Source organism: Lycorma delicatula, chromosome 4 (genome assembly GCF_047948215.1).
Source record: "Lycorma delicatula isolate Av1 chromosome 4, ASM4794821v1, whole genome shotgun sequence".
NCBI classification, from domain to species: Eukaryota; Metazoa; Arthropoda; class Insecta; order Hemiptera; family Fulgoridae; genus Lycorma; species Lycorma delicatula.
The window spans coordinates 131,603,198-131,630,531 of NC_134458.1; the positions used below are offsets into that span (position 1 = coordinate 131,603,198).

Genomic DNA, 27,334 nt, shown 5'->3' on the forward strand with positions numbered 1-27,334 from the left:
TTGCATTTATTAACACATTATTAATGTGTTTATCAGAATAAACACTAAGGAGAAGACTATTATATGTAACTGTAAAAATATATTATTCAGTATAATCTAGTAAAAAAAAAAAAAAAACAGTTAATAAATCTCGGTTTATAAGCTTTCTTTACAAATATAACAAATAACAAATTTATTTTAATGTTTATTATTGGTAATAATAAGAAAAATCATAGTTGGTAAAGTTATTACTTATCGTAATTTTTTTTAAGAATGGTGATGCTTGTTATATTTGAAAAAAAAAATGACCTGAATATCTGCTTATTAATAGTTTTTGATGAGAGAGCATATTTGATTTCTGAATATTAATATTTGAGAAAATGCGATGGTTATTATCTGATTCTTGTTGGTAATAAATTACAGGTAGTTTGTATTGATTGATACACCTGTTATATACAAAGATTGATACTGTTTTTGGATATTGTAACTAAATAAATGAAATTTAAATAGAGTTAGAGTACAGAGGAAGAAAGCCACTTAATATGAGAGAAATGTGAAAATACACTGTAAAGATGTTTTTATTTTTTTTTAAACCTACAGTTTATTTGCATTGGCAGATGCTCTTATTCATTCTAATTTTCTTATGATACAAGATGAATGCCATGAAAGTGCTAAGAAAAAGGCTTGATCAATTAATTGCTTTTTCACTGTTAAAAAATTTTTTTTATTTTAATTATGATTGGGAAAATGAAAAGTTATTTTTTACTTATTCCTTGAATCCAAGCCATCTTAAAGTTTATATAGAAACTACTACTATAAGCAATTTCAAATCGAGAATGGTCTTTGCTTACTAAAATTTATATAGTCAGAAAGTTAGTTTATGAATTCAACTCTTTGCTAAAATCAGTATAATATTTTTTTAGAAATTTAAGCCTATTAGTTAGTGGACAACAGTTGTCTTTTATATGATTTAAGTCTTAAGTTATTGTAAAACTTTACTTTCTAGCAATTGTGTGATTTTCTGTGGAAGAGGTGGAGAAACCCCATTTACGGGTGCCTGAGTAGTGTTGGGCTCGCTAACAGGTTCTGCAAGATGTTATTAAATGCGTATGTGTTCCTGCGCACTACCGACTAAACCTCCATCCCTGGTTACTCACCCTTACTGGTACAACTGGTGTGCATTACTTCAGGAAGGGGGAATATGCTCACATACATTCAGACACCACAGTCAACAGACAAAGACCTCATACCCACAAGATACCAAACGTCAGACTAAAATCTCACCACAAACTCCACAACATCCAATCATTACTCTTCAGTCCACACATCACATCAAAGCCAGTCACATCCACTCACATAAACGAACACCTCACAGACAATCGAACACTACAGCAAACTTACCTCACGGGTCACCATCGGACGTGGGAGCAGCGTGCCCATGACCTTATCACACCCAGGTGACCCCCACATGTATGGGGAACACCCTAGGCTCTCAGCTACGTGCCTATCTGCCCCCGTATCCTCCAACAACCCATCTTGTACTCCTGCGAGACTCCTCCCAGACGTATAGCTTTTCCATGATCTTCCTAGCAAACTTTGCTAGAGCCTTCCAGTTTTTCGTGCTTTCCAACATGATCTGCTGCAGTTCCTCTGGGAGGAACATTTCCCTTCTATCTATGGTGTCCAATATTTCCCTCCTCACATCCTTAAATTGGGGGCAGCAAAAAAAGACGTAATATGCTTTCTCTTCCTCGTCTACACACTTCAGACAACTAGTGAAGTGATCTAGCTTAAACCTAAAAAGGTATCCTCTGAACCCTCCATGGCCCGCTAGAAACTGTGTGAGACAGTAATCCAGGGATCCATGAGCCCTCTCGCACCAGCTTCTCAGGTCTTCAATTATGCAGTGTGTCCATCGGCCTCTTATCACTCTTCATTTCTTCCATTATGGAGTAAGCCACTCTCCTTTTTTCTGCAGGTGTTGACAGCCTTGGTCTTTAATCTTCTTGCGGTTGATCTCCAGATTGACAGGTAATATTCCCAACACTTCAACTGCTTCTCGAGAAACCGTGCGATATGCAGCTGCAATACAGAGGCAGCTCCTTCTGTGTATTGATTCAAGAGCACCACTCTATATGCCGTATCATTTTTTTCTCCCACCTTCCTGGGAACCGCTCCACAGAGCATAGCGTCAGAAGGGGAGAGTAATGCCGTTAGGTGCCTGTAACCTCACTGTGCCAGGATGACCCCCCCACATGCTTGGGGGGCCTTCTAGGCGATCAGTAGCAGGCCTGTTCAACCCGGCACCCTCCAGCATCTTATTCTCTGACGGGACTCTTCACAGGCATGTAACTTGTCAAACATCTTCTTGAGAAGTTTTCTATTCTCCATTCGCTGGCTTCCTTTAACATGATGTCTTCCAGGCCCAAAGCACCCAGCATTTCCTTATGCTCACCTCAAAACCATGGACACCAAAAATGGATGTGATCCTTGTCACAATCAGGGCATAGATCCGTATAGTCTAGGCCAAAACTGTGAAGGTATGACCTGTAACTTCCATGGCCCGCCAGGAACTGTTTTAAACTGTATCCCAGCAAGCCATGTGTTCTCATGTACTAGCTTCTAATATCGCCAATAAGGCAATGGATTCAGTGGCCCTTTGTCGTCCCCTGGTCCCAGCGCACCTACTAGACCTCAAGTAGCTCCTCTTCAGTCTACGATGATGGGCGTTTTTTGTGCCCGTGTGGCAAAGATTGCTGTTACCAGAGCCTCTTCTTTCTCTGTGTAATTAGATCTATTGGCATGACCCCCACCAGGACCTTGGCCGCCTCCTTTGAGACAGTCCGGTACACTGCTATAATTCTCAAGCAGCATTTTCTGTGCACCGCTTCAAGCTTCCCTTTATAGTTTGTGTATTTTGTCACATCAGCCCATAGCTCGGCCCCATAAAGCATGGTGGAATATGACTTCGGCCAGTAACCTTCTGTGATATTGTCGGATATGCCGTATGTAGTGACCCCCTTGCCATATCTCAGCACCGTAAAGTAATGTGGAGTATATTACTCCAGACTGCTGCCTCGGTCCCCCACAGTTTGGAAGTAATCTGGCAACCAGATGCATGACCTTTTCAGCCTTTGAACAGGCCTCCAAGATGTGGGTGCCGAAACGCATCCTGACGTCCACCCATATTCCAAGATATTTTATGACAGTCCTTGAAACTATCCTTTGGCCCTCAAGCAGTATTTCAATGTTGGCCTTCGCTTGTTGTAATCACAACAATCTCCATCTTATCCAGAGCCATAGATAATCAAACTCCCGCCATCCAGGTTTTGATTGTTGTGTATGAGCCTTGTATCTAAGCGATAGACTCTCTCAGGGTACTCAACTCCACTACGAGGGCCAAGTCGTCTGCATAACCTATGAGAGTAATGCTCAGCGGTAGAGGACTGTGAAATATATCATCATACAATGTATTCCAAAGAGCCAGCCCAAGGATCAACTCTTGTGGAACTCTTCTATATGTGCACCATTCGACTGCCCCATTTTTCACTTTGCAGATCGATTTGCGCTCACTGAGATGGAGAGAATTATCATCCTTCTCAGTTATGAGGAACTCTCCAACACAGTCCTAATGGCGTCACAGATCACACAATTAAATGCGTTACGAACGTCAAGCGCCATGAGCAAGCAGATCTTCCTTCCTCCAATGATTCTCCCTGCTATACCAACAACTTCCGACACCACGTCCAAAGTAGATCTTCTTCTGCGAAAACCGAATTGTTTATCCAGAAGTCCACCTTTGTCGTCAATAATTCTGGTCAGCCTCTGCAGCAGTGTGCACTTGAATATCTTTGGCATGGTGTCAATCATTGCCAGTGGTTTAAAGAGAATGGCAGAACTGGGTCCCTCTGTGGTTTGGAAACCAAGACCAGGCACTGCCACTTTCACCTCTGAGGAAACACCCCTTCATTTAAACAATTATACATACCTCTTTAAGAAGGCATCAGGGTCTGCTCCACAGCCACCTTAAATGCCAAATTTGGCAGAAGGTCTGGTCCCGGTGTCTTACCCAGAGGCATCTGTTTCACTGCTGCTGTAATCTCTAGTGAAAAGTGGAGGATAATTCACATCATCCTGAACTTCCGCAACAACCCCAGCCCCATGGGGTAACAGTCCCTCAATTATGTTCTGAACCTCTCTGGTGTCCAATGGTATGGGGACTCTAGCTCTTAGTGCCCTTTTAACGACAATTTTAAATTGATTCCCCCATGGGTCTGTATCAATTTCTGAGATGAATTGTTTTCAAGATGACCTTTTAGAGTCTCTAATAAACTTATTGAGCTCGCTCCTGCACTTTCTATATTGGGTCATGTATAACTGCCCTAGTGAGTAGAGACGCGTACGTTGTGCAAGCCTCCTAGCCCCAAGGCACTCTCTGTGTTTCTGAGTGATGTCTTGTGTCCATCAATGTACTGGGGAACGATTCTTCCAAAAATAACTGCAAGGGAGAAGAGCAGCACATGCTGTTTCTAAGCAGTCGACCAGATATGTGGCCCCGCCCTCTGCTGCAGTAACTTTGCTAAAGATCTAGTGTAGTACCCCTAGTGTGTACTGGACTAGGGCTCTAGTACCCCTGGTACTAGACAACTTAAAAAAAAAATTATGTTGTATTGCATGCATGTGTTCTTATTTACAATAATAAAGTACTAGAACTAAGTAATGCTATATGTATATTCATTTTTAATGATTGATAAGTGTAAAACATATTGCAGTTGTTATAATTTTATATTTAGGCTGTTTTTAATTATTTATCCTTTTTTTTTAGCGTCCCAGTGCCTATCTGGGTAAATATATCACACCAAAGTATTTACAAACTAGATTATATGCTGCTGTAAAAGAAAAGAAAATATTTGATCGTTCTAAACCTCATTGTAATGTTGGAACAATTGGTCACGTTGATCATGGCAAAACCACACTTACAGCTGCTATTACAAAAGGTATGACATTTATGTTAGTTTTTATTTTTATGTGTGAATACATTTTTTGTTTGTAAATACAGTTTTTCATTGCAAAAATATTGTTGTGGTTGGCACCACTGTGTATCCAACCAGAGTCTCACTTTGTCATGAGGAAATCGCAGTAGAAAGCTCAGTGTATGATTTGGTTTATCAAAACAAGATCAGTATCACAGTTCAGCATAATTATAGAGTTGAATATGGCAATGCCATAACTACAAGTAAAACAAAACCCCCAGTGGTTTAATCAGTTTTAAGGAAACAGGCAGTGTCTTAAAGGGAAAGTCACCTGGCAGACTGTCCATATCTGAACAGATTGTGGAATGGATCCATCCATGTTATATGCATCCAAAAAGTCAATAGAAAGGTGTAGTTTAGAGTTAGAAATACCTAAATCTACAGTGTGCAAAGTGATATATAAGAGGCAGGAATATATGCCTATAAGATACATTGTACAGGGTGATTCAAAGAAATGGGAAATTTTGAAAGTTGTGTTGGTAGCCGAGGGCGATTGGTACCACTTGATAAGTGGCGCCAGCCTCTCTAACCTAACCTGCCACTTCGTTGTCATGGATCCTTGGAGTGGTGCACAACGTGCATTTGCTATCAAAGTGTTTTACAAAAACAATGACAGTGTAGAGGGAGCGCGTAGAGAATTTTGCCGTCATTTTAATCTGGGACGGCACGACCATGTTCCATCAGCACTTGCAATTAAAACATGGATATCTAATTTTGTGGAATCTGGTTCGGCAATGAAAAAGAAACCTCCAGGCCGTGAGCGAACCGTCCGTACATCACAGAATGTTCAAGCTTTACAAGATACTGTCACACGAATTCCACATCGGTCAATCCGTCGTCTCTCAGCATCTTTACAATTGCATAGTTCAAGTGTTCGAAGAATGTTAGTGAAGGACTTGCAATTCCATCCATACAAGTTGCAGATTGTCCAGGAACTGAAACCGAACTATGCAGTTGTGCGAGCACAATTCTGTAATGTAATGCTTCAGAAGATAAATGATAACGAAGAGTTTGTTCACGAACTGTGGATGTCAGACGAAGCGCATTTCCACCTCAGTGGATTTGTTAACAAGCAAAATTTCAGATACTGGGCACAAGAAAATCCTACGCAGCTACACCAGCGTCCGTTGAACAGCCAGAAAGTGACCGTATGGTGTGCTATGTCATCTTACGGTGTTATAGGCCCTTATTTTTTTGAGGATGACAACGGTCTTGCGATTACAGTGATGTTGGTTCGCTACGTAGCCATGCTTGAAACCTTTGTTGTGGAACAACAAAAGAGATTTCCACCAATTCTTAACACAGCCTGGTTTCAACAAAACGGAGCAATATCACATACTGCACAAATATCGATGGCAGCTGTACGCCAATTGTTTGGACAACGTGTCATTTCACGAAATGGTGACATTAGATGGCCTCCCAGATCGCCTGATCTCTCAGCTTGCGATTACTTTTTGTGGGGTCACCTTAAAAGCAAAGTGTTCCACAGTAGACCTGCTACAATGGAAGAACTGAAGGCAAAGATCCGAGAAGCAATTGCGGAAATTCTAGTTGAGATGTTACGTCAAACCATGAACAATTTAACGAAGAGACTTTGTGAGTGTTTACGTAGAAGAGGAGGTCACTTGCAAGATGTCATCTTTAAAAAATAAACTAAAATGTATGTATCCTAAAATGGCAACATTTATACAATTACATGAAATAAAATTCATTTTCTAAAAAAAATGTTTCATTAATGTTATTTAATTTTTTTAAATTTCCCATTTCTTTGAATCACCTGTATAAGATGTAAACATATAAGGTATATCTTTTATGTGCCTTTAAGATACAACTTTTTACATGAAATCAAACCCAATGACAAAGTGAAAAAATTGGAGTTGGCAGCTTTAATGCTCAACAACATTGATGAATATGAGGACTACCTGAAAAAGTCATGTCTCCAGAAGGCGACATGCAACATTAGTGGGTCAGTAAATTGACAATTGCAGGATTTGGGGATCAGAGCCTCCTCTGATGGGGATATTTTCTGTGATGTGCTTGAACTTTGTCTTTCCGCAGATTGATGATGTTGAAGAAGAAAAAGGATTAATTTTCTATCAGCTAGATGGTGCTTTGCTGCATTACAGCAATTGAATCTGTGCTGTATTAAACATTTGGTTTCAAAACATGCATTGGAAGAGGAAAGCTAATCACATGGCCACCAAGAAGACCAGACATTACTCTACTAGATTACTTTTTATGGGGGATTGTGAAAAACATTTTTTATTTGGAAAAAATCTGTGACATCAACCACCTAAAGGAGAGGATTGTTACAGTAGGTAGTGACGGTGCTTCCGAGAAGTACTTGGGTGCTTCCCAAGTACTTGACAGCTGACATGCTGTCAAGTACTTGGGAAGAGCTGGATTACCATCTGGACATGTGCAGGGCAACGAATGGTGAACATATTGAAGTTTATTAAACACCAATAAATACTTAAAAGTTTGATGCAAGTAATACTTTAAATAATACTTGAATTGGAGGAAGAGTTGTTCTATAAACACTCTGTACAACAAAGTCTGGTAATTGGGGTTAATTGAAGTTCTTTGTCATTTCTGTTAAAAGTATTATCAAAAAGTAGTTGGAAGTAGTAGTAGTAAAAGCTGGTATCTAAATCTAACGTAAAATGAATTTGCATCATTTATTCCCATTACATTTTATTGCCACATAAACGAAATGATTCTAAATACAGATGTAAAATTAAAGTTTGTAAGTTTATTTTTAGAAGAGTAGTTTTATTAATTTAAGATTTTTTTTAGTTAGATTTTTTCTGCAATCTGAGGTTTGAGAAATGTATAAATCAGTTATAATTATTAGGTTTGTTTCAGTTTTGTTAGTACAACTAGTATTTTGTTTTAAATATAAATTACGTTTAAAAACTTTATACATTTTTATTTCAGTTTGGTTTGGTTACTTAAATGGAAATCAGTTATTCCAGTAGGATGTTCATAACAGTGTACTTTGGAATTGACTTTTTGTTCCAGCTTTTGGCATTAGAAGTCTATCTTTAACACTGGCTGCATGAGCACACAATTCATATATTGGTGTAATTTCTATTATGTTGTCATTTTATAGCGTAGATTTCAATTTTGTATTTATAATTTTCTTTTTCTTTTACTGTTACTGACATTTATGAGTGTAAGTAGCAAATTGTGCAATTCTCTTCTTTGTTTTATTAGATATCTGATAATATTACTGATATTATTTATTTGATTACTTAGGTATAATGTTAACTAAATAAGTGTCCTATACAGTGAAAAAAAAAATTATTAGTCTGGTTTGAATTGTGTTTATTAAAAGTAATTTTTATCAGCACTGGTTCATCATATTGATAACCACTTCCAACTGTTTTGTTGTTTTAAAAAGTGGAATATTATTATTTATACCTTTTCAGATTATAATTCAATATATCAGTTGAACAATTTAGTCATAATAATGTTAAAAAAGAGATTTTAATTAAAATTATGTCATGTTTTTAAATAATATTCTCTTTATTGGGTAGTGTAGAGACTTTTATATTTCTGATCAACCCTTCTTAGCTAGATATATCTGGATCTGGTTATGTTATAAATTTATTATTGAATCTATTATAAAAAAATTATTATCTTTGTTATAAATTATCACAATATTTTGTTTTTGTTTATTGAAATAAAGGGTTTTTATCATTAGTTTGAAAACGTATTGAACATGCAAGACATAAAAGATTAGTTATTCAAATGTACCTGTCAAAATACATTTAATACTGTATATTGTTAGCATTTTTAGAAGCAAACCCTCTGGAACTCTTTCTAGAATACTCTTCTTCCTTTTCCGCAGTATATTTGATGTTAGGAAATATCCTTGGCTTACTCTTTTAGTGCAGCTTTAATTTCAATTTCTGTAAAAGCCAGAAATCACAGGTGACAGAGTTGAATGACAATTCAATAAGCTGAATGACCTAATTTAGCCAGAAAATCTTGATGAGCACAGCATGACAGAAGATCCACTTGACAGGCCACAACTGAGGTTTTTTCTGATGAACAGAGTGTTTTAATTTCTTCACTACCATTAATCTTTTCACAAGCCATTGCACTCTTAGTTTTATTGTACAAAATCTTATACTCTGTTCTGATTAGCTTCTGTCATTTTTGTTTTTGGTTGTTCATTTCTGTGTCATTGTTGTCTTTAAATCTGTTTTGCCATTTAAAGACACTTTATTTTTCACAGCAATTAGCTCCATCACTTTTATAATAGTTTTTGATCAGTTTCAAGTAATCATGCTGCTCAAAGTTTTGATCTATTTGTTTTTTTGTAACAGCAGTCTAACAAATGGTTCTTTCATTTTGAGTTTTTTTTTTAATATTAATTGCACCTTCTAATATGGCACATGTGCCAAATGGACTAATATTGTCATTTGTACCAAACTAGGTTTATTTAATTAAAAAAATTGAAGAGAACAGTTTTATTAAATTCTATAAACTTGCTATTAAAATAAAATTTATCCATTAGTTTCAATTGTAAAACTTATATTTTTACAGTTTTGGCAGAAAAAAAATTAGCAGAGAAAAAAGGTTATGCTGATATAGATAATGCACCTGAGGAACGAGCGAGAGGAATTACAATTAATGTAGCACATATTGAATATCAAACTGATACTAGGCATTATGGACACACAGATTGTCCTGGGCATGCTGATTATATTAAGGTAGTATATATATTTAGGATATTATTGACTCTAAATTTGTTAAATGTAATTTTTTTTTTAGTAAGATGATTTAATTTAGATTCATATTTGTGACAATATTTTGTGTGCTTTTAAGTGGTACAGAATACTGGGATTATTTGCCACTAAATATGCCAACAGTGTGCGGGAAATTGCATCTGAAATTTTAACTTAAGTTATCTATAGAAAGTTGGAAGGGTAAATTTTATCTTGAAAGAAATTTGATTGTGCATAATCTCTTTGTTTCTGGGATTCTATTCCTGAGATGTTATAGAATCTTCAGGTTGTAAGGAAAGCAGTTTTCTGTTTACTCAGAACAATTATTAATTTTATTACAAGATTATATATTTGGGGTGTCTCCAGATATAGTGAAATTTTATTAAGTTGGAACTTGTAGGCATCTGTTTTCTTCGTCTTACAGTGAGCATGTACCTTAGTTCATCAGATGAGGATATGTGAGATCACCAAGTGAAGGTATGTTAGAATTCAACAACAGATTGGTGGCCCAGATACAGGATTAAGGAACATCAGCATTAGAGTATGATTGTTTTGATCATATCTCAAACATTATTCCCACAAGGAACGTCTGCACAATTGCAAACGTACATATTAAGAGACTGACTTTTTACTACAAAAGTTGGAATTTTGTTTTCATATTATATTAAAATAAGTGCCGTATTGTTTAAATATTTTCAAAGTAAACAAGTGATGTTGAATAGATTAATTTTGTATGGGTAAATGAAAAGGATTATGCTTTACCATTGTCTATTTTGCTGGTAACATATACTGTTTGTTGGTAAACATTTAATGTAAAAATGAAGGTATTTACAATCTGTTTTCATTTACTTTTTTTTTTAGAATATGATAACTGGTACAGCACAGATGGATGGAGCTATATTAGTAGTTGCTGCTACAGATGGAGCTATGCCACAAACCCGTGAACATTTATTGCTAGCAAAACAGATTGGAATAAATCATTTGGTTGTATTTATTAATAAGGTTTGTATCAATTTTTAGAGTGATACTGTTATGAATCGCTATTATAAGACATATATTTTTTTTATAGAAATCTCTTTGTCTTTTTTAATTTTTTTTTAAGTGAATTGAATTCTTGACTGTTTTTTTTAGTTATTTTATAATGAACTTTAATTCTCAAAAGATTATTAATTTACAGTAAAGGAAATCTACATAAAGTATTAAAACATAATGTTTTTAGTGATAACAAACTACTTGAATAACACGTTTATCAATCTTAACTTGTTTACAATATTTTATATGTATAAAATTATATTTTGCATTCATATGCTTTACATATATATTTAAGTTATTTTTTAAGTGGTGTTGTAATTTGATAACTGCTTTTTTCTCTTTCAAATACGACTGTAACTAAGAAGTTAAGATTTTTTATTTTTTCCTTAAGTAAAGCAACTTCATTGTAAATAATGTTGCTTAAGTGCTTTTATAAAAATTATTTGATGGAGATTATAAAAGCATTGTAATTTACTTACACAAAAAATAAATAGAGTAAGTAAACATTATGACTAAATGAACTGATATTTCTAACACTAAATTTTTTGATCACATTCAATCTGTATTATTAAGAGATATCAGCAATAAAATTAGCTGATACTTGGGTGAGAATAACAGTATCAACCACTGAAGATGTCTGCTAGATTGACTGAAATCATGTTTTGTTTTTAAGTTTTAAAGATGCTGTATTTAATAAATTTGGTCCAGTTTATCATTTTCTTTGCTGACTAACTCTGTAGAAAATGTAGAAGGTTTTACACATTCTTTAGTTGGTCTGTTTTTTATTTGATTAAATTTATTGTTCTTCTTCCTAAGTCAAACACCATAGAGGAGGCTTGAAAGGGTATCTAGAAATTGTTAAAAATCTTATACCATCCTCTTTTGTTAAAACATGAAAAATTACACATAAATATTTTTGTTGGTAATGATATAGATTTTAATGCCGTAAAAATTAGCCAATATTTTAGCAGTAACTAACATGAAAACTTTTGGTAGCTGTTGGTTGATATTTCTGTGTAATTTGATTTATTTTTTCATCCTTGTTCGAGCAGTAATTCATATTGAGTTTTTTTATGGTTTTTGGATAAACTATTTTCAATGGAAATTAGGATATGTTGTAATCCGTTTTTTAATATTTTGCCTAAATTGCATAAACTTGAAAAATTGTTCAATATTAGCCTTTTCAGATGTAAAGGTTGGTGTAACTTATTTAAAAATTCTAATAGTTTTATGATTTTTTATTTTAGTTTACAGAAAATTCTGATAGTATTAATTATTATTTTTAAGGTTGATGCTGCTGATAGTGAAATGGTTGAACTTGTTGAAATGGAAGTTCGAGAAATTATGTCAGAAATGGGCTATGATGGTGAAAATACACCATTCATTAAAGGATCAGCATTGTGTGCTTTAGAAGGAAAAAATCCTGAAATAGGTATATTTGTCATATATACTACCTGAATTTTAAGTTTATTAAGTTAAATGTCTATTGTCAGCATATAAATAGTAATTGTTTCATTTGGAAAAAACTTCAGATGATCAAAGGATTTCGAAAGATGTGGTTTTAGAGAAGTTATCATGTTATATTTTACAGTTCTTAGTGTGTTTATGATTGTTTTGAGTTTTCTACTAATACATTATTCTTCACACTTGTTTTGAATGTTTAATGTTTGCTCTGCTTAAAATTTGATGAAAATTAAGTAGCTGTAGCTGAAGACATGCCAAACCAAGACCTGTTACCTTTCATTATTGTGAGTAGTATATTTTACAATAATTTTATCAAACGTGGCCCATTGGTATGATTATATAATAAATAATTAAAGAACCCAGTTGCCAACAATTCTTTTATACATACATTCAAGTGCTTTCAGAATAAAATTCCATTATCAGGAACCTAAAAATTTATGTTATAATCTTAATAAAACAAACTTCTTCGCCATTATAATGGTGGAGACATTCATAATGACAGGACATTAAGTTGACATAATTTTAAACATATTACAAATATTGTTATATTATATTACATTACATAAACAAATCTACATGATGAAGAAGTTTTAGTTTTATTAAGATTATAGCATCAATTTTTAAGTTCCTGATGATGGAATTTTATTTTGAAAGTGCTTAAATGTATATATAAAAGAAGTGTTGTTAAGTGGGTTCTTTAATTATTAATTATTATATTTTAAAAAAGTAATTACTTTTATGTAGTAGTGGTAGAATGGTCTGTTTGATTGTGTGGCAGTATATCTCTCAGAACTATTATTTTGTCATTATCATCGCCATCCTTGTTATAAAATCCTGGATTTAGGTAAGACCTCACTTTGTGATGCATCTACTTTCCTTTGATAGCCATTTCCTATTTCAATCCTTATTGGTCTTATGATTTGACAGTTTAGCTCTTCTGCATGTACTGTTCAGTTTTATGAAGAGTCCTGTACATTCCCTCCTTATACATCGTTGATTCAAACATGTAATTTATTATTATTTTTTTTTGTTATTAATTATTTGTGACTAATACAATTTATCCCTTTACTACTTATAGGTTAATATTATTTGTATTTAGTCTTTACATTGCACTATGCAAAGGTACTTGAATGTGTTTGCTTTATTTATTACTGTTGCTTATTACATTTTCTGATTCTGGTTTCTTTAATGCCGCTAAATTTGTTTGTTTTTTTATTAAAAATTATATTACACTTTCTCAAAGTTTATTTATTCTGTTGATTGTTTTTCTCAGATTGTAATAACCCCTCTAGTTGCAGAAAATTAATAGTTTTCCACAAAAATCCCTTGTGCATGTTTTCTGTCAAGCATTTTATTCAATTTTTTTTCTGATATTTACTTTTAATTGTTTATAGTAATTCCTCCTTTCATTCATTATTACATTATAACCTCTTCATTCTTGATCATGTATCTCCTCATAATTTATCCATTTGTACTAAATTTCCTTCTCTCAACATTTTATCATATTATTTTATTTTTCTCATTAATATACAGTGTACAAAAAGAAGAAAAGGATTTAATTGTTATATCTCTTGAATGAGGTGTGTATTGTTGATTAAGAATAGAATCAAAGAGTGAAAAGGACACAAAAAGCTGGGCAATAACGTGAACGTGTTTTTCATCATAAAAAACCGGTTATATTACAAGAAAAATTTTATAATATTATAAATATTGTGACTCTTGATTTTATAATTTATACAGACTTCTCTAAAAACATTAATTCTGTTGGTTGTGCATTTTTGGTTGGCAATAGAACATACATATTTCGCCTTCCCACTATCGTCAGTGCTTCTTTCATTGCGGAGCTGTATGCTATTAATGAGGTATTAAATATAATTAGTACCTGACACATATTTGTCAGGTATTAACATTTTGACATGTATTTGTCTGTTCAGATTTCATGAATGTCTTACAGGCTGTTAGAAACATGTACTACAGAGAGCCTGTCGTCTATGACATACAGTCTGTTATCTCTGAAATGACTCAGTGTAACACAGCTGTGAGCTTTTACTGGATCCCCAACCATATTGGAATCTCAGGCAGTATGCACACTGATAGTGTGGCAAAAGAGTCTTGTTTCTAGCCTCCTTTTACTAATTGTATTGTTTGTGATGATCTTGTCTGTTTTCTGAAGAGGCTAATCTGTGATCAGTGGCAAAGTGAATGGAATGCTGCCATCAACAGTAAACTTTGTTATGTTAAGAATAGTGTATCACCATGGAGCTCCTCTAGCAGGAATAACCGTTGAGAGGAGGTTATTATTTGCTGTTTGTGTATGGGGGACACTAGGCTCGCTCACTCACAGATATCTTATGGCACAGACCGATGCACTTGTTTGTGTTCACTGTAACTACCAGCTAACTGTACACCACATCCTTGTGGATTGTCTGTTAGGTGGCATTGTGTCAGAAGTTTAAATTAGAGGCTAACTTCTGAAATATATTACAAAACAATGAGACATTATCAGATATTTTATGATTTCTTAGAGCCATCTGTTTATATTCAAATATTTGATTTTTACTATTGTATGGTTAAGCTATTTATTCCATTTATTTTGTTTTTAGAATACAGAATAGGCATTTTTACAAATTTATAATTTAATTTTTAATTGCTTACAATAGTAATATTGTCTGGACACTGATTACTACACTTTGTTTTGTGCCCAGGAAAAAATCAAAGAGCTGCTAGGACTTAGAAGCATACAACTATTTAATGATTATGATAATTACTTACACTTGATTGTTATTTGTTTGGCTTAGAATATACAGCAATCAAATGTTGGATTTAAGCAAACAGAGATTTGATGATTATGATAAATATTTCTACTTGACGTTAAAAATATATTTTGGTTTTGTTAAAACCTGCATGCTTGTTTGCCAAAAAAGTAAAAAATTTATTGATTATAATCAGTTCTTACACATCACTATTTTGCTGATGATAATATGCTTATGCAGCTTTTTATTAAATTCTTGAAGCTAAATGCAGATAGAATTTACTTGACTTTGTGATCTAACTCTAAAACAAAGCAATAAAATAAAATGACTAAGTCATTAACTAACTACAGCTTACTACATGTGTTATTGAATCAGATTTACAAAGGCTGGCTGGTAAACTGCTGCTTAGAACTCTTGATTTCATCATATTAATCAAGAATTAGGAGCTAGTAAAATAAATTTACACGTGACAGCTATTACGACATCACGTGTAAATCTCATGTTAATGTTACATCTTGGGCCTAGGCGACAGAGATATCATATGCCGAGGTTTAAAAGATGACCTCCAGTAAAGCCCATCAGGGCTAGGTACGGAGGGTTCTTCCCCTAGGGGATCAGGATGTTACAACATAAACTTCTTGCAGCCAGGTGGAAAGCTTGTCAGCCAACTAAAAAGCAAAAAAGACTTATGGGCCAAAGCACATGCTAACTGGATCAAAAAAAGAAAAATGTTAAGTTTTCTTATGAGTCACTTTTTTATGTTCTGGGGCAAAGAGTTTCATACATTAGAAAAGCATCAGATGAAAATACATCACCAACTCATATCCAACAATCAGTTAAACAATAAAAAAAAAAAAATGGGTTTTTCACATTTCAAGGCCCTTGTTCATTACTGTTCATTAAATCTACTTCCAGTACATGGTATGTTGAAATGATGGATGTATCAAGATTCTGAAGGAAAGGGTTGTGACTTAACATCAAAACAAATTTCCACAAGGTAAGAATACGATTTCCAAAAGGTAAATTTTCACCAAGATTTTGTGCCATGCCATAGTGCAAAAAAGTGAAAATGAAACATTAAAGTTTTTCTGTGGCCAGGTAACACCCCAGACTTAAACCCATTTGAAAATCTTTCTGCAATAGTCAAAAAATGATTCTCAAAAATGAATTCAACCAAAAAAATTGACCTCATCAAAGCAATAATGGTATGGTTTCATGATGAAATAATCAAAAAAATTTGTAGTACTCATGTTGAATCAAAGGCAAATTGTGTACATGAAGTGATGAAGAGTAAAGGAGAACATATTAATTACTCGATGTTAAAAAATTGTTCATGTATCATTTTTTTTTTTTTTAATGAGGTTACTTTTATTAAATAACTGTTTGGATTAATTTGCATGCTACTATAATTAATTATTTGTTGAATCTCATACAGATTACATCTTGTTCTTATTGATAATTTTTTTTTCTAGGTGTACAAGCAATAATAGAGTTATTAGATGCAGTTGACAAACATATACCCACACCTGTAAGAGATTTAGATAAACCATTTTTACTTCCTGTTGAAAGTGTGTATTCAATTCCAGGTGAGTAGTATTATTTGAAAGTAATTTAAGATTCAAATAATTGTATTCATGAATATTTATTATTTCTAGGGACAAACAAAATTGGATATTGTGATTCATGCAATGGTGTTTTTGTCAGTTAGTCTTCATTTCATTGAATTCTAGTTTGATGTCAATTTTTTTTATATATTAGCCTAAACGTTTAGGTTTATTGGTTTGAATGAATAAATTTTTTTTTATTTCTTATCCTTATAAATCAATTGATGTTGAAAAATTGGATATCATCTGATATACAAATATTTGACTTTTTTTATTGTTAATGATGTTTTTAATTCTGTAGTTGTGAAATAATTACATGATTAATTAGTTGTTATAATTAATCCTTGAAATGATATTACCTGTATGCACACTCACCAGCTTTTGTGATGAAAGTTACTTTCTCCTTTTGCTTTTGTACAGTTTGTCATTTTGAGGTTATGCAGTCTGAATTAAAATCTCTGTTAATTATATTTTATATTTTGTTACTTTATTATCATTCTGATTTTGTTGATTGGCATGATGTAGTTGGTTAATTTTTTTTTTTGAAAAATGTCCTAAGTTTTTCCTTTTAAAAAGGTAAATACGTGGAAATTGTGACTACTTAAAAAAACAAACACTGATCAAATGTAACGTTTGACATATGTGTGGTTGGTGTTTGTTACAATTTATGTGTAGCTTTATTAACAAGCAGAGCATCCAACAATTGCAGTACAAATAAGAAGAAGCTACATAATGACTGAAAAGATCCTTTGGAAAATCACTCCATGTATACAAAAAGCAAGGCTACTAAAAAAAATTACATTTTCTAATTGATTGAAATTTTTGTTTACCTGGTGGTACATCTCTTATAATTAAATAATATGCGAGGTTTCTTTCATCATATCTGATTTAGATGCAATCAAGTACAATGATCTCTTGTTTGAATCCAGCATCTCTTATTTGAGTAAGAGTGATATATAATACAACTGTTACAGCACATGTACAAATTCCAAGTCTTTATAAAAATAAGCAGAGATTGGCATTTTTTAAGCTTCGTTTTATAAATTGTGTGATTGAAAGCATTAATATGCAATAAAATATCTAAAGAGAGCATGCACAAGTTAGTAAATGTGCTTTTATTAGTTTGCTGTATATGAGTTACATAATTTTTGATATATACTTTGCAGTCAAATTTTTCAACATTTTTTGTTTGCTAATTTGTTAGCAATTTATATTAAAGTTAATTAGAAAATTTTGTATTAATTATAATGTAATATTTTCAGGAAGAGGTACTGTTGTAACTGGTCGTTTAGAAAGAGGAACACTGAAAAAAGGAACTGAAGTAGAGTTTATTGGTTTTAATAAAGTTCTAAAATCAACTGTTACTGGTTAGTATTCTTTTTATTCATAATTATGACATTTATTTTAAAACAAATAATTACTTAATACTTATTAGTACATTATTATTAGCAAGTTTTTGAACTTTATTTAATGTGTTTTTATCTAAGCTACAAAGTATAACAAATAGGTTTGAAAACATTAACAGAAAAAAAACAACATTTTTTAGTCTTAGTTTTAGGTGCTAACAGTTTTTATTTTCATATTTTCTTCAGTAATGAAATGCCTTGCACTAGATAGGGAATCTTGGAGAGCTTCATCAAACCAGTCAAATGACTGAAGACAAAAAAAAAAATTTTCAGTAATGTAGGAAAGTCATCAGAAATGTCACTTAAATTTATTGAAAAATCATCGAAACTGTATTCATTATTTAAGTATGTAATATATGTTTATGATAAATGTAACATTATTAGGAAATTCCTTCCCTTTGTCTAATTTACTAATAGTAATAATAATTTAAAAAAAAATGATTTAAGTACATTGGTCGTCAAGAACGAAACATGTATTTGGAGTATTAAATTTGTAAGCAAAGGTTTTGAAAATAGTCTCAAACTAAAAAAAAAAAATGGCACATTTAAAAAAAGATTGTATTTTGATATAATGAAAGGCTATTGTTTAGGCTCTAGATAAAAATGAGTGAATTTAATATGCAAAATGCAGCAGTGAAGATTGAATGTCAATGTGCTGTAGCTGAGCCTTTTTAAAGTTTCTTCACTCTTCTTGGGGTTGGTGATAGAGACATTATGTAATAATAGCAGATCAAGAAGATTGAACAGTTTCATTAAGTGATCTTAGTAAAATTTTGTAATTGTTGGTTCTCTTGTCTTTGTTTTGAGATTAACTCATAACCAGAAAAATGATGTTCGGGTGCTAATTAATCGTGAGAAGTGTGATATCATTAGGAAAGCACATAAATTTCCTCCTAATCTTGCTTGAATCATTTGAGGATTCCAAAGGTTTCTGAATGGAATTGGAGGATTAACAAACTATTCAGAAGTGGTTAGTTGCCTGTTTGTAATTTATGGCAGATATCTGTGTAATGTTTAAATCAACTAAATAAGAGTTATAAAATTTAATGTGTGTCTTACTTTAAAATTATCGTAATATAGTGCTGCAGAATTTAGTGTAGTTGGTATATGGATTTTTAGTGCTAGTATTTAAATGTATAAAATTATCATAAGAGATAAGAAGATACAGTACAAAATTATAATCACATAATCATGATATAAAATCAAAAACTTAATAAATGTAAGTAGACTATTTTACATTTATTTTGCAACTACGTAAGTTAAACTGAACAGAAGATTTGGTCTGGTCATTAATGATTGCTGATTATAGCAATCAACAGAAAATGCAGTTTTAAAAAATAACTAAAAAAGGATGTCACCGATTGATATGAAATGAATAAATACACACAGTATTAACATTAACAGGAGGTGAAATAAAGTTAGAAGGAGTAGGAACTGGAAACATAATTCAGTGTCATATAGAGTTAAAAATATGCAAGAGATATCCAAAATTAAAGGGATTATGTGTTATACTAAATTTTTATTGTTTGCTATATTCACTGTACCTGCCTGGTTTGGATCTTTGTATTAAGAGCCTCAACCTTTCTTTTTCCTGTTTAGCCTCCGGTAACTACCGTTTAGATAATACTTCAGGGGATGAATGAGGATGATATGTATGAGTGTAAATGAAGTGTAGTCTTGTACATTCTCAGTTCAACCAATCCTGAGATGTGTGGTTAATTGAAACCCAACCACCAAAGAACACCGGTATCCACGATCTAGCATTCAAATCCACTGTAAAAATAACTGCTTTACTAGGACTTGAACGCTGGAACTCTGCTTCCAAATCAGCTGATTTGGGAAGACACGCTCACCACTAGACCAACCCAGTGGGTTAAGAGCCTCAACCTGAGTTAAAATTGTGTTGTTTAATTCAGGTTTACTTTTCTCTATAAGAAATATTTACGTACATCATTAATAATTGTTTACGCTTGCCTCTGATTTGATGAAATTGTTTAGTGTAAGTGACATAATTAAAAAAAATAAATTTAACATAAAATTGTATTATTTTTAAGGACTGGAAATGTTCCATAAAATCTTAGAAGAAGCTCATGCTGGTGATCAGCTTGGTGCTTTGATTAGAGGTTTAAAACGTGATGAAGTCAGACGAGGGATGATAATGGGTAAACCAGGTACAATGAAGGGAGAAGACAACTTTGAAACCCAGGTGAGATTTATAAGTTACTTTATTTTATTTATTTTTCTGCATCGTTATTGTTGGTTACAAGTCACTTGTTTTTATTCTATTTTGCTGCCGCTATGAGATTAAGTTTTGTAAGTGTGACATAAGCAGGATGTAATCATGATCAAAAAAAATAAATAAATAAAAAAAATAAATAAAAAAAAATTTTTTTTCTACTTATGTTTATAAAACATCTTATCATGTTTACAAAAAAAAACAACATATTTTTTCATTTAGTTTTTGGAATTGGTTTTGATCAACAATTTAAAAAAAATATTACTTTTCTGGGGAAAATGTGTATGTTGTAATTATTTAATAATGAACATTATAATTAAATAAAATAATAACACTCTAAATAATACTACATGTTCTGTTAATAGACCACATCTATTTTTTTTTTGTATTTATAAAAATAGGCAGTAATTTATATGTACTATTAATAAAAAAAAGTTCATGCTTACATGTATATGGTTGTTATGACATTGATGTACGTCACACAATGAAAACGACAGTTCTGAATTGATTGAATGCATTATAATTGATGTAGTTGTATTATATTTTATTATGGGTATATTACCACATATCCACATATACTGTGGAAGATTCTCTTTTAACTTTGTGTTAGTTTTTAATGGTTAGAGATTTTTTTAAATTAAACCTTTGTTTGGGTTTTCAATGTTATATTTTCTGATTTAGGTCTATTTACTTACTAAAGAAGAGGGAGGTCGTGTTAAACCAGTTACACCATTTATGAATCTTCAGATGTTTTCAAGAACATGGGATATAGCTGCACAAGTTCTACTTCCTGGTAAGGAAATGGTTATGCCTGGCGAAGACGCAAAGTAAGCTATTCTCAATTTTTTTCAACTTATTACACTTTCTGACAATTGATTTTTCGAATTCCACAAGTTCAGTTTTGTTCATTTGCTGCCTCTGTAGCTATAAGATTTATTTTGTGATCTCTGGCAATAGCCTAAGTGTAGTCATTGTAATAAGGATAAAATCAAAACCTAAACCGACAACGATTGTTAACGTCTATATGCCTACAAGCGCCCATGATTATGATGAGGTAGAATGTGTATACAAAGAGATTGATGAAGCAATTAAACATGTAAAAGGAGATGAAAATTTAATAATAGTTGGAGATTGGAATGCAAGCATTGGAAAAGGCAAGCGAGGAAATATAGTGGGTGAATACGGGCTGAGCAAAAGGAGTGAAAGAGGGGGCCGACTTATAGAGTTTTGCACGAAGTATAATTTAGTAATTGCCAACACCCAATTTAAAAATCATAATAGAAGAATATACACTTGGAAAAAGCCAGGCGATACTGCGAGGTATCAGATAGATTATATCATGGTTAAGCAAAGATTTAGAAATCGTTGACTGCAAAACTTACCCTGGAGCAGACATTGATAGCGACCATAATTTGGTGATAATGAAATGTAGATTGGGGTTTAATAACCTGAAGAAAAGGTGTCAGATGAATCGGTGGAATTTAGAGAAGCTTGAGGAAGAGGAGGTAAAGAAGATTTTTGAGGAGGACATCGCAAGAGGTCTGAGTAAAAAAGATAAGGTAGAAAATGTAGAAGAAGAATGGGAGAATGTTAAAAAGGAAATTCATAAATCAGCAGAAGCAAACTTAGGCGGAATAAAGAGAACTGGTAGAAAACTTTGGGTTTCAGACGATATATTGCAGCTGATGGATGAACATAGAAAAAATAAGAATGCTAGTGATGAAGAAAGTAAAAGGAACTATCGGCAATTAAGAAATGCTATAAACAGGAAGTGCAAACTGGCGAAAGAAGAGTGGATTAAAGAAAAGTGTTCAGAAGTGGAAAGCGAAATGAACATTGGTAAAATAGACGGAGCATACAGGAAAGTTAAGGAAAATTTTGGGGTACATAAATTAAAATCTAATAATGTGTTAAACAAAGATGGTACACCAATATATAATATGAAAGGTAAAGTCGATAGTTGGGTGGAATATATTGAAGAGTTATACGGAGGAAATGAATTAGAAAATGGTGTTATAGAGGAAGAAGAGGAAGTTGAGGAGGATGAAATGGGAGAAACAATACTGAGATCTGAATTTAAGAGAGCATTAAAAGATTTAAATGGCAAAAAGGCTCCTGGAATAGACGGAATATCTGTAGAATTACTGCGCAGTGCAGGTTAGAAAGCGATTGATAGATTATACAAACTGGTGTGTAATATTTATGAAAAAGGGGAATTTCCGTCAGACTTCAAAAAAAGTGTTATAGTAATGATACCAAAGAAAGCAGGGGCAGATAAATGTGAAGAATGCAGAACAATTAGTTTAACTAGTCATGCATCAAAAATCTTAACTAGAATTCTATACAGAAGAATTGAGAGGAGAGTGGAAGAAATGTTAGGAGAAGACCAATTTGGTTTCAGGAAAAGTATAGGGACAAGGGAAGCAATTTTAGTTCTTGTATTAATAGTAGAAGGAAGATTTAAAAAAAACCAACACACTTGGCGTTTATAGACCTAGAAAAGGCATTCGATAACATAGACTGGAATAAAATGTTCAACATTTAAAAAAAAGTAGAGTTCAATTACAGAGATAGAAGAACAATTGCTAACATGTACAGGAACCAAACAGCAACAGTAACAATTGAAGAACATAAGAAAGAAGCCATAATAAGAAAGGGAGTCCGACAAGGATGTTCCGTACCTCCGTTACTTTTTAATCTCTACAGGGAACTTAATGATGTTAAAGAACAATTTAGATTCGGAGTAACAGTACAAGGTGAAAAGATAAAGATGCTACGATTTGCTGATGATATAGTAATTCTAGCTGAGAGTAAAAAGTATTTAGAAGAAACAATGAACGGCATAGATGATGTCCTACGTAAGAACTATCGCATGAAAATAAACAAGAACAAAACAAAAGTAATGAAATGTAGTAGAAATAACAAAGATGGACCACTGAATGTGAAAATAGGAGGAGAAAAGATTATGGAGGTAGAAGAATTTTGTTATTTGGGAAGTAGAATTACTAAAGATGGACGAAGCAGGAGCGATATAAAATGCCGAATAGCACAAGCTAAACGAGCCTTCAGTAAGAAATATAATTTGTTTACATCAAAAATTAATTTAAATGTCATGAAAAGATTTTTGAAAGTGTATGTTTGGAGTGTCGCTTTATATGGAAGTGAAACTTGGACAATCGGAGTATCTGAGAAGAAAAGATTAGAAGCTTTTCTTGAAATGGAGAATGTTAAAAATCAGATGGGTGGATAAAGTGACTAATGAAGAGGTATTGCGGTAAATAGATGAAGAAATAAGCATTTGGAAAAATATGGTTAAAAGAAGTGACACACTTATAGGCCACATACTAAGGCATCCTGGAATAGTCGCTTTAATATTGGAAGGACAGGTAGAAGGGAAAAATTGTGTAGGCAGGCCATGTTTGGAATATGTAAAACAAATTGTTAGGGATGTAGGATGTAGAGGGTATACTGAAATGAAACAACTAGCACTAGATAGGGAATCTTGGAGAGCTGCATCAAACTAGTCAAATGACTGAAGCCAAAAAAAAAAGCCTAAGTGTTTTGCCTTTGCCTGTGTGTTTTAGTGCATTTAATTTTAATGGCAATGAAACATAACTTTGAACTCGTGTTACATTAAATTATAATGGACAAAAAAATAATGAAAAAATGTGCACGTGCGCATGTACACATACACATATAAATGTTAAATTTAAATTAACTAATACACTGAGTACAGTACACTATAAAGTAAGCAGTTAAAATCATGTTGCGGAACAACATATAATAGAACAACTTTACGTTAAAGTATAATCAAGTATCATTACTGGATCACTAGCTGGATGCCATAATTAATAAGATTTCTTGGAAATTCCATTGGGTCACTCTTTACAAAAGCCCTTGCTCCTTTTAGCAAAAAGATTGGGATTCAGAATCCAATTTGAAAATAGACCTAACAAATATATTTTTTGATATTGAAAAAGATATATATTATTAGTATACACTTATAAATTGTAAGAAATTTGGCTGGAGTTATACAGGAGTGCTGTCTGTTTACAGCACTCTATAAAAAAGTAAAAGTTTATCTTCATTCAGTAAAACATTGTATTGTGAATGGAATGATTTAATGCAAATTATCATAGCTATAAAGGTTTATTGCAAATATATTAATATTTGATTATCACTAGTGTGTATTTTATTGTAAAATTATTTATAATGTGTTTAAATATGATTTAATTAAGGAGAAATATTGAAATATTTCAATCTTATTTCATGTAAATGAATCTGTTTTCAGCAGATCTAAATTTATGTTTTATGAAGGAAAATTTTTTTTGTCTTGACTGATTTAATTTTACTTCACAGGTTTCATATAAAACTTATTCGTCCTATGGTTCTTGAACAAGGAACAAGGTTTACATTACGAGATGGTGTTCAGACTGCTGGTACCGGTGTAGTTACTAAAATTTTGCCTCGTTTAAATGATGAAGAAAAATTACATTTATTAGACAACAAAAGGAAGAGAGAAAAGAGAGCAGCACAGGAATCTGAAGCGACTGCAGCGGCTAGTTAAATTATCTAGTAAATAATTTCATACCATCAAATGAACTTTCATAATATAATAATATATTATGCTGGTCCTATTTGTAACAAAAGTTTCAACTTTGTATCAATTTTTTTTTGTTTCATTTTTTTATATTGTCTGAAATGTTTTTTTAAATGATAAATGTTATCATTAAATCCAGTTTTCATTAAAGACTTTGAAATTTAAAAAACTATGCTGTTTTATGAAGGAAGTTAGAATTATTTTAATAAACTTACCGTAAAAAGGATTATTACAGCATAGAAGTATAATCTTGATGTGCTGAGTTATGAATGTTTTTTTACTTTTAAAATATGTTAGTAAAAACACACCTGGTTAAAATATCAGTGTTATTATATAGAAGACTAAATAAAATAATATTAAACTGTTTATTTAACCTTAATTCAAATCCTGTAGTACCTTTTCCCCGAAAATCAGACATTACCGTGAAACATTTTATTTATATAATAATAATAATTTTTTGTTATTGATGTAGTGACTTGCTATGATTGCAGACCATCAAAACAGACTTATGTAATGTTGATGTAAGGAGGTCAAAGAGTTAAGGAGGTCAAAGAGGAACTAGATGCAAATTTAAAAAAATATATAAATTTTTATTTTGCTTGTGTAAATTTATTTTTATGAAGAGAGAAAATTAAAATAATTTTGTCCAAGCACTCTATCCGTTGCCAGAATGTAAATATAATTTTTATTTTTTGTTTTTTAAAGAAATGGGGCATTTCCTAATTTCCTAGTGGTGAGGCTAGTAATGTATCCCATCAGACCCCTATGTAGCATTATTTTCTTTTAATATGTTTGCTCCTACCTTTTTTTTGTAAATGTGTTCCTCCATGCCCATGACAGTATGTTTTCTTTGTGTATTCTCTAGTTCAGATTGATACCGTGTAATACATTTTAATTTAAATACTTTATTGAAGGTACGCTATATTTTGTTACTACTATGAATAATTGGTATTTAAAAAATGTATTAATTGGTTTGTGTTTTTCTAAAAATAATACAATTTAGGAATTAAGGCCAGAGAGGTTATGCTACTGGATAAAGAAAAAGCAAGAACTTACTTTAACCCAGCTTTTCCAAAAAAAACTATAAAAATGATTTCTGTTTAAGTGGTTGAAAGAGTGATAGCTTTGCTTTCTCTTACCACATATCGATATTGAAAAAAATATTTTCCTTGACATAAGTCAGAAAAAATTAAAAACATCTCCAGAATTTTGGTTTTATAGAGAAAAAATATTTTTATTATGAACTCTAGTAAAATTTTTTAAAGGCAAATTTGTGAAAAATTTGTTTACCTTTTTTGATCCTAATAAATAGTAGGTTTTTGTAATAAATGAAGAGTATGTAGCTTAAAGTATGACCATGCTTTTCAGAATATAAAAAATTATGTAAACTTGGTTGGTTGGTGATATACAAAAATATCAAATTTTCACCTGTACCAGAGCTAATTTTTGAAGTGTAAATTGTTATAATACATTAGGATTGATAACAGGATATCTAAGTTATAATAATGCTTCACTAGCTTTATTTATTTCATTATTACAGTATTTCAATAAGTGGGAGAAAAAAGAGAGGAATAAGCATCCAATATGAATAAATAAAATATATGTTTATGTAAATAAAAAATTAATTTAATGCTAAATAATTTAATTAAAAAAACATGAAAAAAAACATTCATTTGTTGGAGAAAATCAAAGTATTGAAACACAAATGAAGTGCTCTGTAATTAAAAATTAACTTTTTTACACGACTGCCCAAAAAGGAGTGTATTTATTTAGGGTGTATGTATGTACGTTTGTTTGTTCCATCATTGCAGCTCAATGGCCGAACCAATTTAGATGTATGACCTCACGTTGGAATCCTTATGTTACTGGAAGTGTATATGCTATATAAATATGTATATATATATATATATATATATATATATATATATATATAATATGTGTGTGTGTGTGTGTGTGTGTGTGTGTGTGTGTGTGTGTGTGTGTGTGTGTGTGTGTGTGTGTATATATTGCTGTTGAGGTGATGCGAGCACTTTGTGCTAGGCTAGACCAATTATAACCATCAACTGGTAAATAACAGGGCACTGTTTTGGGATGTGCAAGGGGGTGTTCTTATAATATCTGCAAACAATTGTCCGATTTTCAAAATTCAAACAGGGTATTTGCTAGTAGGTTGAAGGTAACTTTTGCATGCATCAAATGTTGTTATATCGTTGCAACCAATTTTCCAAATTCAAACAGGGTATTTGCTATTATAATACAAAATCATGATGGAACCAAACTAGAACAAAAATTAACTGATTACTCAGAAAAATTGAGTGTCCTGTGCTTTACAGCGATCAGCTTGAGTCCTGCAAGCTCCTACAAACAGTCTTTGTAGATTTTGATGTCAGTATGATTAGGTAATGCTGTTGGCATCAGATTGAGGATCTAACCCACTATTATTGAATCTGATGCTTAAAGCAGACAGGGCAAAGGAGAGCGCATGCTGCTA

General features: G+C 32.3%; 1 protein-coding gene across 1 annotated transcript in view; it reads left to right on the plus strand.

Moving 5' to 3' along the window:
• The window catches only part of LOC142323878 (elongation factor Tu-like), a 28,792-nt gene extending 3,583 nt beyond the window's left edge, over window positions 1-25,209 (plus strand). Inside the window, exons 3-11 of the mRNA XM_075364185.1 lie at window positions 4,805-4,976; window positions 9,567-9,733; window positions 10,610-10,750; window positions 12,068-12,212; window positions 16,470-16,583; window positions 17,864-17,968; window positions 20,062-20,213; window positions 20,925-21,070; window positions 24,603-25,209. Coding sequence (XP_075220300.1) covers window positions 4,805-4,976; window positions 9,567-9,733; window positions 10,610-10,750; window positions 12,068-12,212; window positions 16,470-16,583; window positions 17,864-17,968; window positions 20,062-20,213; window positions 20,925-21,070; window positions 24,603-24,810 — 1,350 coding nt within the window. The 3' untranslated portion in view covers window positions 24,811-25,209. The remainder of the gene's footprint in view (window positions 1-4,804; window positions 4,977-9,566; window positions 9,734-10,609; window positions 10,751-12,067; window positions 12,213-16,469; window positions 16,584-17,863; window positions 17,969-20,061; window positions 20,214-20,924; window positions 21,071-24,602) is intronic.
• The last annotated feature ends 2,125 nt before the right edge of the window (window positions 25,210-27,334 follow it).